The 14,203-nt window shown below is 40.3% G+C and overlaps 2 protein-coding genes across 2 annotated transcripts in view; one reads left to right on the forward strand and one right to left on the reverse strand.

Annotated features, from left to right (window-relative positions):
* The window catches only part of LOC135204649 (tigger transposable element-derived protein 1-like), a gene marked incomplete at its 5' end in the record, with an annotated part of 265,628 nt that overhangs the window by 96,007 nt on the left and 155,418 nt on the right, over positions 1 to 14,203 (forward strand).
* The window catches only part of LOC135204650 (uncharacterized), a 27,019-nt gene continuing 13,238 nt past the window's right edge, over positions 423 to 14,203 (reverse strand). Inside the window, exon 4 of the mRNA XM_064234798.1 lies at positions 423 to 688. Coding sequence (XP_064090868.1) covers positions 423 to 688 — 266 coding nt within the window. The remainder of the gene's footprint in view (positions 689 to 14,203) is intronic.

Here is a 14,203-nt window from a genome sequence, read left to right on the forward strand (position 1 = left end):
CCTCTGGAATGTCCCACATGTCACTTGTTGTGGCGTGATTGTCTGACCTCACTGCCGACATTATCAGGATCCCAATGAACGCCTTCAGTTCCCTCAGCTCCATGTCCCTGAGGGCAAAAACATTGTCCTTATGACGATAATTACTCTCAAAAGGGCTAGTTGCTCATTGGAATGCACAACAATCTCTGCTAGCAGGTGATCAGACAAGAAGAGCGAGAAAATGTCGCTCACTCTTACCACCCCTCGCGGTGGCATCAGTGGGGACCCCTGGTTCAATCCTTGACATAAACAAAGGGGGGAGGGAGGCTTTGGGATCTCTCCACCACCTGGTCCCATCACAAGCCTCAACAACTTCAGCTCCAATGCGGTGTATAGGAGCTCCCCAGGCTGGCTGGAGGTCACCCCTCCTCCTCTTCCTGCTCCTAATCTCGACCGGGGAGAGCATGTCTCATCCGAGAGGTCGAGGGTCCAGGTGTAGCCTCCTCTTTCCTCTCCTCATCTCCCTCTAACTCAGTTTGTCCCTGATTCGGGTCATCCATATCCTCTTCTTCCACAAAGATGGCGAATGCCTCCTCCTCCTTGCCCTCAGACTGAACCTCCAAGTTGTCCTCAATGTCACTTTCAAATTGAATCAGAAGTGTGTTGATAGCATCTTCACCTAGAGGTCTCTGTGTCTTTGAGGCCATAACTGAAAAAAAGCAAAACATCAAAAATGAGTACTTGAAGGAAACTCTGACATATGACCATATATGAGCATCTCAGCCAATGCCCCAGGCAAGCACTTGATAAACACACCATCCTCCCACATATTCCGATAAAAATTCAAACTATACTAATTAGTATATAAAATAAACACTGTCCTACATGAACTTAGTTATTATAACTTTGTTTTTTGCAAAAAAAAAAAAAAAAAAAAAATTTAGCAATCGAACGAAGCGGGGACCATATGGCAACTAGGGCATCTAAGCCAATGCCCCCAGGCATGCATGCGATAAAACACACCATCCTCCCACATATTCCAATAATAAAACAAAACTATACTAATTAATTATTAATAAACACTGTCCTACATCAATTTAGTTATTATAACTGTTTTTTTCTGAAAAAAAAAAAATGTGGCACTCGAACGGAATCGGACCATATGGCAACTCAGGGCCACATCTCAGCCAATGCCCCGGGCATGCATGCAATAAAACATACCATCCTCCCAACAATAAAACAAAACATATACTAGCATGAACACTATTCATATGCAAGGTTTACCTAATAACTTTGCTTTTGCCAAAAAAAAAAAAAAAAAAAAAAAGCGGCACTCGAAGCATCTCAGCCACTTCCGAGGGCAAGCACTTGATACGCACAACATCCTACAACATTTACCAATATCACAAAACTATACTAATTAGCTATTATGTACACTGTCCTACATGAATTCAGTACGTAATAACTTTGCTTTTTGCAAAAAAAACACAGAAAATGGCACTCGAAGGGGACTGGACCATATGGCCATATAAGGCATGTAAGCCATGATCAAAGGCATTCATGTGATAGATACATCATCCTCCGACATACTCCAACATTACAAAACACTATTAGCATGAATACTGTTCAATATCATAATTTTTTAAAGTAAATTGTATTTTTCCTAACTATACAAACCTGAGGTCCTTTACATGAGGACTTACTTTTGGCGTAGCTGGAATTACGGCCGTTAAATTCTTGAACAAGGTGGTTAGGCAGTAAATACTGTGTACCTACCTGCCTGCCAGGATGTAAACACTCCAATTTGCCTTTTCGCCCAGGTTCAGATTGAGGGGTGGCATGAGGTGGGCATAAATGTAAAGGACCTCAGGTTTGTATAGTTAGGAAAAATACAATTTACTTTAAAAAAATTATGGATTTGTTTCCTACACGATTGTACAAACCCTTAGTTCTTTACATCAGGAAGACTCATTGACGCCAATAGGACAAAGTAATGAATGATCTTTATCAACCAATACAAAGTCCACAGCATAGCTCATGATGGACTCTGATTCTTCAAAACAGATGCCAACTGACTGGGCTCGGTAGTCAGTACGGTGCCAGCATTCTGAGACATAGTCACAACATGAAACCTGCCTTTTGAAGGGTTATGCTGATAACAACCATACAATTCGTCTATCTCGTTCGCCACCGATGTTGGGAGAAGAGATGATCATTCTCTCAATGCATGCACACATCAGACGATAGTCAATTGCCTTCTAGAGACCGAGGTCCATGATGGCAAGACAGAAGTTCTCAAAGTAGCTGAATCCCAACTAAGGAGAAACAATACTATATGATAGTGAAAGACTAAAGTGAATGCGGACCTATGTCTTCACAGCTGAATCAAGAGAAGTAAATTCTCAAGATTCTCAACGAGAAAACCGTCCATCGATGACACCAACCAGTTGTTTTACAGAGGACTGAAAAGCTAAAGTGCTATTTCATTGCTGTTTGGTGAGAAAGTCGGAGTTTGCAATGACAGCGGAGCATCTTTCAGTAATGAAACACAGGGATTGTACTGCCTGAAGAACCGCTTCTGATGGGCTGGATCAGGGAGGACATTTCTATTTACCTTGGAAGCAGAGCTGGCAGGGAGGGGGAACAGGCGAAGTCTTCCATTATTCATTTACAATTCGGGGTGAACAAAGAAAAATTGCACACCTTACAAATTTCTAAATGTCCTTTAGAAGATAAACTCAGATTGTCTGAAGAATATCATTCTTCATCATTGCAGCGGCAGGTGTGATGTGTGGAAGACTAGGCTACAGACTTCTGTTACCATGAGGTAAACAGATAGATGATCTTACCTTACAGACCTTACATCCTGTTCGGGTTGCCCCAGGTCCCTCAGTGTGAGGCACCTCTAATGTCTACCAGAGAGTTGCTAGTACATCTTCCGGTATATTTTGCACCTTCCAATCTTGGATGGTCTGGGATGCAGCTTAGATATTTGTCGGGCTTATTCTTAAGCACAGCTACACTCACTCTGATATATTCCGCAGATGAGCTGGCAACGCATTGAATAGACGCTGCATTATCAATGCTGGTGCGTAGTGGATTAATGTCCTGTGTGCTTTCCTTATTTTTCCTAGTATAGTTTTGGGCACTATTAATCTACCTCTGCTTGCTCTTTCTGATATTTTTAGCTCCATGATGTTTTCGACTATTCCTTCCTATCTGTTCCATGCCTGAATCATCATGTAGCGTTCTCTTCTCCTTTCTACTATATAATTTTAAGATTGTAGTCTTTCCCAGTAGTCAAGATCCTTAACTTCTTCTATTCTAGCTGTAAAGGACCTTTGTACACTCCCTATTTGTGCAATATCCTTTTGATAGTGTGGGACCATATCATATTGTAATATTCAAGTGGACTACAAACATATGTTTTATAAAGCATAATCATGTGTTCAGCTTTTTTTGTTTTGAAGTGCCGTAACAACATTCCCATTTTTGCTTTACATTTTGCCAACAGAATTGCTATTTGATCATTGCATAAGATGTTCCTATTCATCATCACACCAAGGTCTTTAACTGCTTCCTTAGTTTGTTGATTAGCCCCTATATTCCATATAGCTTTCCTTCTCTGTCTCCATAATTTATTGATTCAAATTTATCAGAGTTAAATACCATCCTATTTACCTCTGCCCAATCATATACTTTGTTAAGGTCTCTTTGTAGCGCGTTCCTATCTTCATCATATGTAATTTCTCTACTTATTCTTGTATCATCGGCGAAACTACTCACTACCGAGTCCTTAACATTACTGTCTATGTCTGCAATCATAACAAACAGTAATGCAGCTAACACCGTACCTTGTGGCACACCGGATATTATCTTAGCTTCATCCGATTTCTCATCGTTTGCAATAACTATCTGTTTTCTGTTGTGTAAAAATTCTTTTAACCATCTTCCTACTTTATCCACTATATTACAATTTTCTTCGCTAATATATTATGGTCTACCTTGTCAAAAGCTTTTGCAAAAGTCTAGATAAACCACATCTGTTTCATTTCCGCTTTTCATATTTTTGTATATGTTCTCACAGTGGACTAACAGTTGGGTTTGTGTACTTTTTCCGGATACGAAACCATGTTGTCCTTTATTAAACAAATTATTTTTTATTAAATGTTTCATAATATTTTCATACCCTTTCATACACTTCATAATATGTGATGTTAGACTCACAGGCCTATAATTACTTGCCTCTAGTCTTGATCCACTTTTGAAAGTGGGGTATATATGCTAATTGTGCTCATCATAAATCTTGCCTGTATCTACACTTTGTCTTAATAATATTGCAAGGGCTTTGCGATAGAATGAACTACTTTCTTTAACAAAATAGCAGGGACACCATCAGGCCCGGCTGCAGCTCCAATTTTAATTTCATTAATAGCCTGCACAATATCAGCTTCATTAATATCTATGTCTGCTAAATATTCACTATTTTCATCCCTTACTTCTATATCATTATCTTCATTATCAATTCTAGGGGGTGAATTCTCTCTTATATTTGTTCTGCCAATATGTTAAATATTTCCTTTTTTCTATTCGTTAATCTCCCTTCAATTCTTAGAGGGCCTATTTTCTATTCTTCTTTTATTCATCTTTTTCGCATATGTGTATAATAGTTTTTGGGTTTTCCTTGATATTTACTAGGTTTTTTCTTCAAGCCTTATGTTTTTCATTTTCTTTTGATTGTATAATCTTTTTGTTCTGCATTTTCTGTCTTACTTTTAGTTCTATCACTTTCCATGCATTTTTTTTTCTTTTGCAAGACCCTTTTTTCCACTTTCTGATTTTCTGGAACAAGATCCTTCTGTCTCTTGGTATGCATGACTGATGTTTACTTTTCTTCTTCGGTATATATTTATCCACTATTTTCTCTAATATTTTTATATAATATCTCCGTATTTACCTTTATATCATCACTTACGAAATGTTATCCCAATCTTTGTTTAATTCTTCATTTATTTCTGACCATTTTATATTTTACTGTAGAAGTTGTATTTTCCATATCCTTCCCACTTTTTCATTTCTTGCTTACCTCTGTTTTCACTTGCTTTGGAGTGGACTGTTAATTCTATGACATTATGGTCTGAAAATACTCGCATTATCAACTATTATTTCTTTAACATAATTCACCTCGTTCACAATTACTAGGTCTAGAGTATTTTCCTTTCTTGTTGGCAGGTGATTTATTTGTTGAATGTTGTATTCTAGTAGCATATCTAATAGCTTTCCGAATTGCCTCTTATCTTCTGCACTATTATTACTCTCTTTTTATATGTATAAATACAAACACAATCTCCTATTCGTTCTTCCAGTCCTACGAAAGGAAAGTTAAAGTCTCGGATAGGAGATAGTCCAGTCCTTATGATTTCTACATATATCATCCAATGTTTCTATTATTATGTCAAACTCTTTAGTATTAGTGGGGGTCTATATATTACTATGTTCATTAATTTTTCAGATTCAAATTCTACTGCTATTAGTTCACATTCATGAGTTACTATATTTCTCATATATTGTTCCTTGTTTTTGTCTTTCCCATAGATAGCAGTTCCCCCTTGATTCCTATTTTTTTCTATTCTGATCTATAAGTTTGGAACCCTTTTATTTGATCATCATTCCCAGTCTCTTGGGAATACCAGGTTTCACTTATATTCATTATATCTATTTTATTTTCAATTTGAGTTAGTTCTTCCAAGTACTCTATTTTTCTTTTTGAGTTACTCGTAACTAAACCCTGCGCATTCATCACTATGATGGTTTGATGTTTTCTCTTTCAATTTAATATGGGTAATAATAAGGATTTTCCCACGTCTCTTTCCTGTTCTGGTATCCTCTTGCATACTAAATACAGTTATTATCTCTTGAGTAGTATCTTGGAGCTGAGGCTTTGAAATTTTTTGCTGACATCTCTGCATATCTCGTTGATGGCTTGCTTTTTTCTTTTACCTGATATTCTTTATTCCTCTCATTATTGAGAGAGAGAGAGGAGAGGCTGTGCCGTGATTCGCTTGGAGATGAGAGAGAGAGATGAGAGAGAGAGAGAGAGAGATTGAGTGTGTATCAGGTTTGCCTACCGCTTTGGCTTGATGCTTATCAAATGAAATACGAGATTCTTATCTCGTAACTATATATATATATATATATATATATATATATATATATATATATATATATATATATATATATATATATATATATATATTTCTGGGCTCAGCCTGTGTCGCTCCATGAAATAGGTTCCTTTAGCACTATTTCTAAGGTAAAATATTGCTATAATACCAGAGAAAAGCTAAATTGGAAATGCAGATTATTCTGGCTTGCTCACCTTTATTATAAGGTGTCGGTATTGTTTCTGGGGCAATTGAAACCACATACAGGTCCTTTTCCATTTAGTCTCTTCCTTCTTCAAATAACCTCAACTAGAGAGGAGCCGACCTAAAGCTCACTACCCGCTACGCTACCGGCTAGCTCCCCTCACGTCTACGCTGCACACGTTTTTCTTTGCTGTGATGTGTTCTCGTTTTGGAACCCTTTTTTGCCCTTTTTTTACCATCATGGAACGTCAAGCTGTTACTGCATCCAAGTTAATACTGCTATTAATAGTTGACACTATTAGGGGCTGCCCTTGGCACGTTTAACCGAATTATTTGGGTTTTTATGAGTCGGCGACCCAGCAGCACCGGGCCCCGCGCCACCACAGCGGCTCACTCCTTCGTGTTTGGAATAGAAAAATGTGCCTTAGTCAACATACAAAAAGGCAAAAGTAACGAGAACTGAAGGGATAAAGCTACCAGATGGAGCAACATCAAACACATAGATGAGACAGGATACAATACCTGGGAATAATGGAATGAGGGGATATAAAACACCACCGAGATGAAGGACACGATCAGGAAAGAATATATGCAGAGACTCAAGGCGATACTCAAGTCAAAACTCAACGCCGGAAATATGATAAAAGCCATAAACACAGGGCAGTGCCCAGTAATCAGATACAGCGCAGGAATAGTGGAATGGACGAAGGCAGAACTCCGCACCATAGATCAGAAAACCAGGAAACATAACAATACACAAAGCACTACACCCAAGAGCAAATACGGACAGACTATACATAACACGAAAGGAAGGAGGGAGAGGACTACTAAGTATAGAGGACTGCGTCAACATCGAGAACAGAGCACTGGGGGCAATACCTGAAAACCAGTGAAGACGAGTGGCTAAAGAGTGCATGGGAAGAAGGACTAATAAAAGTAGACGAAGACCCAGAAATATACAGAGACAGGAGAATGACAAACAGAACAGAGGACACACACAACAAACCAATGCACGGACAATACATGAGACAGACTAAAGAACTAGCCAGCGATGACAATTGGCAATGGCTACAGAGGGGAGAGCTAAAGAAGGAAACTGAAGGAACGATAACAGCGGCACAAGATCAGGCCCTAAGAACCAGATATGTTCAAAAAACGATAGACGGAAATAACATCTCTCTCATAGTAGGAAGTGCAATACGAAAAATGAAACCATAAACCACATAGCAAGCGAATGCCCGGCACTTGCACAGAACCAGTACAAAAAGAGGCATGATTCAGTGGCAAAAGCCCTCCACTGGAGCCTGTGCAAGAAACATCAGCTACCTTGCAGTAATAAGTGGTACGAGCACCAACCTGAGGGAGTGATAGAAAACGATAACGCAAAGATCCTCTGGGTCTATGGTATCAGGACAGATAGGGTGATACGTGCAAATAGACCAGACGTGACGTTGATTGACAAAGTCAAGAAGAAAGTATCACTCATGATGTCGCAATACCATGGGACACCAGAGTTGAAGAGAAGAGAGGGAAAAAATGGATAAGTATCAAGATCTGAAAATAGAAATAAGAAGGATATGGGATATGCCAGTGGAAATCGTACCCATAATCATAGGAGCAACTAGGCACGATCCCAAGATCCCCTGAAAGGAATCTTGAAAAACTAGAGGCTGAAGTAGCTCCAGGACTCATGCAGAAGAGTGTGATCCTAGAAACGGCACACATAGTAAGAAAAGTGATGGACTCCTAAGGAGGCAGGATTGCGCCAAACCGGACCCACACTATAAATACCAGCCAGTCGAATGGAGGACTGTGATAGAGCAAAAAAAAAAAAAAAAATAATAATAATAATAATACCATCCAGATTCCCATGACAAAAGTACTGCAGGAGATGGATGCTGGGTACCAACTCAAGAAAAGAGGCAACAGAATTAATCATCTGATGTTCATGGACGACATCAAGCTGTATGGTAAGAGCATCAAGGAAATAGATACCCTAATCCAGACTGTAAGGATTGTATCTGGGGACATCAGGATGGAGTTTGGAATAGAAAAAAATGCGCCTTAGTAACATACAAAAGGGCAAAAAGTAACAAGGACTGAAGGGATAAAGCTACCAGATGGGAGCAACATCAAACACATAGATGAGACGGGATACAAATACCTGGGAATAATGGAAGGAGGGGATATAAAACACCAAGAGATGAAGGACACGATCAGGAAAGAATATATGCAGAGACTCAAGGCGATACTCAAGTCAAAACTCAATGCCGGAAATATGATAAAAGCCATAAACACATGGGCAGTGCCAGTAATCAGATACAGCACAGGAATAGTGGAATGGACGAAGGCAGAACTCCGCAACATAGACCAGAAAACTAGGAAACATATGACAATACACAAAGCACTACACCCAAGCCAAGAGCAAATACGGACAGACTATACATAACACGAAAGGAAGGAGGGAGAGGACTACTAAGTATAGAGGACTGCGACAACATCGAGAATAGAGCACTGGGGCAATATCTGAAAACCAGTGAAGATGAGTGGCTCAAGAGTGCATGGGAAGAAGGACTGATAAAAGTAGACGAAGACCCAGAAATATACAGAGACAGGAGAATGACAAAAAGAACAGAGGAATGGCACAAGAAACCAATGCACGGACAATACATGAGACAGACTAAAGAACTGGCCAGCGATGACAAGTGGGCAATGGTTACAGAGGGGAGAGCTCAAGAAGGAAACTGAAGGAATGATAACTGTGGCACAAGATCAGGCCCTAAGAACCAGATATATCCAAAGAACGATAGAAGGAAATAACATCTCTCCCATATGTAGGAAGTGCAATACGAAAAATGAAACCATAAACCACCAGTACAAAAAGGGGCATGATTCAGTAGCAAAAGCCCTCCACTGGAGCCTGTGCAAGAAACATCAGCTATCTTGCAGTAATAAGTGGTACGAGCACCAACTGGAGGAGTGATAGAAAAAATGATCAGGCAAAGATTCTCTGGGACTATGCTATCAGAACAGATAGGGTGATACATGCAAAATCAAGAAGAAAGTATCACTCATTGATGTCGCAATACCATGGGACATCAGAGTTGAAGAGAAAGGGAAAAAAATGGATAAGTATCAAGACCTGAAAATAGGAATAAGAAGGATATGGGATATGCCAGCGGAAATTGTACCCATAATCATAGGACACTAGGCACGATCCCAAGATCCCTGAAAAAGAATCTGGAAAAAACTAGAGGCTGAAAGTAACTCCAGGACTCATGCAAAGAGTGTGATCCTAGAAACGGCGCACATAGTAAGAAGAGTGATGGACTCTTAAGGAGGCAGGATGCAACCGGAACCCCACACTATAAATGCCACCCAGTCGAATTGAAGGACTGTGATAAAGCAAAAAAAAAAATAAATAAATAATAATAATAATAATAATAATAACAATAATAATTTCAAATGAAAATTCTTCCCTTTGTCTTTTTCTGTATCTATTCCTGACCTTCTCTCAACCCAGAGACACTTGGAGTTCAGGAAGCTGTCAAATATTGTCAAGTAATGTGACAGGGGAGGGGAGGGGAACAATGCCATATAATGGTCACCGATTTTAATGGTTTTTATACAATCTCTCTCTCTCTCTCTCTCAAGTTTATTATTGATATTTTCCAATAATAATATACTATAATAATATGTATAATAATACTATAACGTAATACAAAATTCATGTGTGAGTAGTATTTTAAATACAATAATCTTTCCATTTCACTCTTTTAAATACTGTAAGGACAACTCTCTCTCTCTCTCTCTCTCTCTCTCTCTCTCTCTCTCTCTCTCTCTCTCTCTCTGCTGCAAGTGTTAGAAGTACGTATGTATGTATGTATGTATATACCTTAAGGGTACTAATGTTTAGGATTACTCTGAAATTATATTAATACAATCTCTAAGATTAATACAGTAATATGATAATAATTTAAGGTAAAATTTGATGCAGGATGTACATAAGGTATCATTTGGTGTTTCTATTTCTTCATTCTCTTCTCTCTCTCTCTCTCTCCTCTCTCTCTCTCTCTCTCTCTCAGCAAAAGAACTGATAGACAGACAAAACAGATAATTGTTCAGTCCTCTCTTGCCTCTTCTCTCTGGAAAAGAGATATGTATTTATGGGAGGGGAAGAAGTATTGCCTATAGAAGTTCAATTCAATCTTTTGATATTGTAAGGAGTTATTCTCTCTCTCTCTCTCTCTCTCTCTCTCTCTCTCTCTCTCTCTCTCTCTCTCTCTCTCTCTTTCTCTCTCTCTCTCTCTCTTATTGGCTGTTATATATTTCTAAAGGTAAAAAATGTTTCAGAAGACTTTGAAATGAATATTAATAATACCAATTCAATGGTATATTTGATGTAGGATAATACTTTAAGTATACATTTTGTATTTGAACTTTCAAGATAGGCAGATGTGGGCATTTTTAGAGGGGAGTTCTAACTATTTGCGGGTTTGAGCTATTCACGGGGATGCCCGGTACCCACCCTCCAAGAATAGAGGGGGAACATTATACTGCTGTGATCACAATCACCACTGTTAGTCTGTAAAATATAGGAAATATGATATAAAGTAATAAGGATACTCCTCTCGCATCCAAGAGCACCAACCTCCGAAATGAGAGGAGATCCCCCAAACACCAATATCACATGCTCCTTCTTCTACCTTCGTCCGATAGCTACAGAAAGGATGAAGGAGAAGAGGGAATTCCCAGAAACAAAAGACAAACCTCTGAAGCTGCCCTCGGTAATTCCCAAAGCATAAGCGTAAATTTTGGATGAATACATGTCTCGACCTCACGTTAAATACATGTCTCATCCTCATGTTAAAGGGCGAAAGTATGTAATAATAAAGATGTTGGCATACCTTTGCCGCCGACCCTTAACACAAAGTAGAAAGGTGGCTATCGAGGCTATCGCAAAAAGTGGGTCTACATATTAATGATTAAATTAAATCAATCATCAAACACAGTATATATATATATTTATCAAAAAATTTAAAAATTAAAGATCCAACCGGGAAAATTATCAACGGCCAGCCAGCAAGAGCTCACAAAAACACGTCTTCATTCAAAGACGGCCGAAGACGGCCAAAAGGAAAGTGGCGGAGTGTTTACATCCGGGCAGGCTGGCCTACCCGCCTGCCACACGGCAGTTACTTCCTAACCGCCTTGTTCAAGAATTAACAGGCGTAATTAATTCTCATGTAAAGGACTGAGGGTTTATATATAGTGTAGGAACAAATGCGAGGTTTACCTAAAAACTTTGCTTTTTGCAAAAAAACTAGAAATTGGCACTCGAAGGAAAATGGACCATATGGTGATACAGTGGTCCCCCCGTATTCGCGGGGGATGCGTACCAGACCCCTCCGTGAATAGTTAGAACCCGTGAATAGTTGGAACTCCTATAAAAAATGCTTAAAACCTCCTATTTCGTTAGTTAAAAACTCAAGAAAAAAAACTAAAAAAACAAAATTTTCATACCTGGTTTTTTTAATAGTTTTATCACAAATAGTGCATTTTATGATGAAATTGATTAAAAAAAACCCAGGAATTTGTGCTCATTTCTCAGAAAAATACCACAAATAATGCAGGGAAATGTTCCTGAGAGAAATCAGCGAGTTTGTGAGTCCGCGAATACGGGGGTCCACTGTATCCATGGCATGTCAGCCACTTCGAAGGTCACGCATGACATAGGTACACCATCCATCCAGACTTTCCAACACAACAAAGACACATGACTATGCACACTGTTCATTGAGAAATTATGTAATAACTTTGATTTTCGATCACCTACCTGTTAAAGGTGCGTGCAGGTTGACCTCTGCCCGAGCGATTCTCAGAAAAGGGGGAAGCACTTGAAGCAGATCTAGGCAGCTCCCCACAAGATCGCAGCTTGCAGACGAGTGACCGCCTGCAGGTTGATCACACCCAGATTAGACACGGGCAATAATTTATGGGAAAAAACATGTTTTTTGAAATACGCCTCAAGTCGCGCGTGACCTGTCCCACCTATCCAGGGTTAAGGGCAATGATGAGGTACACCATCTGTTGGGTCAGTCACCACAGGACTCAGGGAAAACGTTGTCCCACAGATCTGTGGGCAAACATCCTTTAGATAGAAAGAGGTGAATGTGGACTGGGTTGTAACCAAGTACCAGTGCTCAGTACACTATGTATAGCCAAGTTCTTTTGAAATCCAGAGAGGGACCAATACCCCTAACGTCATGCGCTCTAAGCCTGCACAGATGTGGTGGCGGAATCATCAGAGTCAAGTATGCCTGTCTGATGGCTTCCCGTATCCAAAAAGAGATAGTATTCTTCGACATCCTTTTCTTTGTACATCCTGTGCTAACAAAAAGTCTGCGGAAGCCTGGCCTAAGGTGCCGTGTTTCGTTAAGATAGCATCGAGAGGGTAGGCACTAGAAATTATCCTATTGTTAAGACCGAAGGTTTGTTCGCATATGAACAACTGGTAATATAGTAAAATCACTGTTATTTTCTACGTATATCACAGGCAGTCCCCGATTATCAGCGGGGGTTCCATTCCCGGCAGGGTGCTGATAAGCGAAAACTGCCATTAACCAAAACTTGGCGATTTAGGGCATTTATGCCAAGTTTCAGTTCATGCCCCCTCTGTAGGTATGTTATGGCACCATAACTCAATATATTCAGCACCATATGGCGTCGATAACCAAAACTTCGCCTATTATGGTGCCCCAAATCTCTGAGTTTATGGCACTAACCGGTTTGCCATTAACCAAGTCCGCCGATAACCGGGGACTGCCTGTATTTGCATATTCAAGAAATAATTCCATACCATAGAAAATTACATTTTTATAATAAAATAAAGTGTTAATTATAGTTACTCATTAATTATATAGCTAAGAGTTTCACTCACCTGCAAGTTAAATTCCAAAATTCATGGGTCGCACTAAGTTTTTGTTCTGTTTTGGCTAGGTAACAATGCCCTGGCCCCTGCAGAAGAAGAATCAAGCTTGGTCTTCGCAGGTGGGTCCGAGCCATGGCTCGGTACCTGCTCTCGCCCCAAGCCACCACTGCCATGGCGGGGAGAAGCCTACCCTTCCATGACTTAGGTGCTCATCATACATTCGGAGATGCTCACGAACGAGACTCCGACATGGTCCCTGTCCCTAGAGCAGCGCCCTTGGGAGCAGAGGCTGGAGAACAAACCTTGGTTTGAACTTCAGAGGCTCTCGAGACCTGGTCCCTGGGACAGCGTCTCAGTTCCCACTTAGAACCAGCGAGAGAGCCAACTGCTTCCTCCCTGAAGGGAGGAGGCAGACCCTCAGAAGTCTTGAGGTGAAAGTTCTTCGGGGGCCGGAGAAGCTACCTTCTCCTTCTTAGGCAGTGAAGCCTTCAAAGGGGGAGGTGAGGAGGCAACACACGACGAAGAGAACAAAGACGAAGCTAAAGACGACGACACCTTCTTGGATCTCCTCTTCTTCTTCGCCTTCCTCTTCGACAGCTTCCACAGTAGAGTTGTCCGTGCTCCCCAAGGAGTGGCAGAAGACTCATCAGGTCTAGGAGCTGGTACATGAGCAGGAACAGGTGCAGGTAAAGAGGCAGGAACGGAAGGAGGTGTCATCTCTGTCATGACCAGGGGAGACAGAGGGAGGTAACCCTTGGGGCAGGTAGTGGTGCCACATCAAAACCAGGAAGGGGAGGCACTGCAGAGACAGGAGCTGGAAACTGGTAAGCTGCTAAGTGTGGTCTGGTCCCCATTACTACTGTAGGTGATACGTTTGTAGGGTGATAAGACCAGACAAGGTGAAGAACGCGTAGTAGCTGGGCAA

This window comes from Macrobrachium nipponense, chromosome 47, assembly GCF_015104395.2.
Source record: "Macrobrachium nipponense isolate FS-2020 chromosome 47, ASM1510439v2, whole genome shotgun sequence".
Classification (NCBI taxonomy): Eukaryota; Metazoa; Arthropoda; class Malacostraca; order Decapoda; family Palaemonidae; genus Macrobrachium; species Macrobrachium nipponense.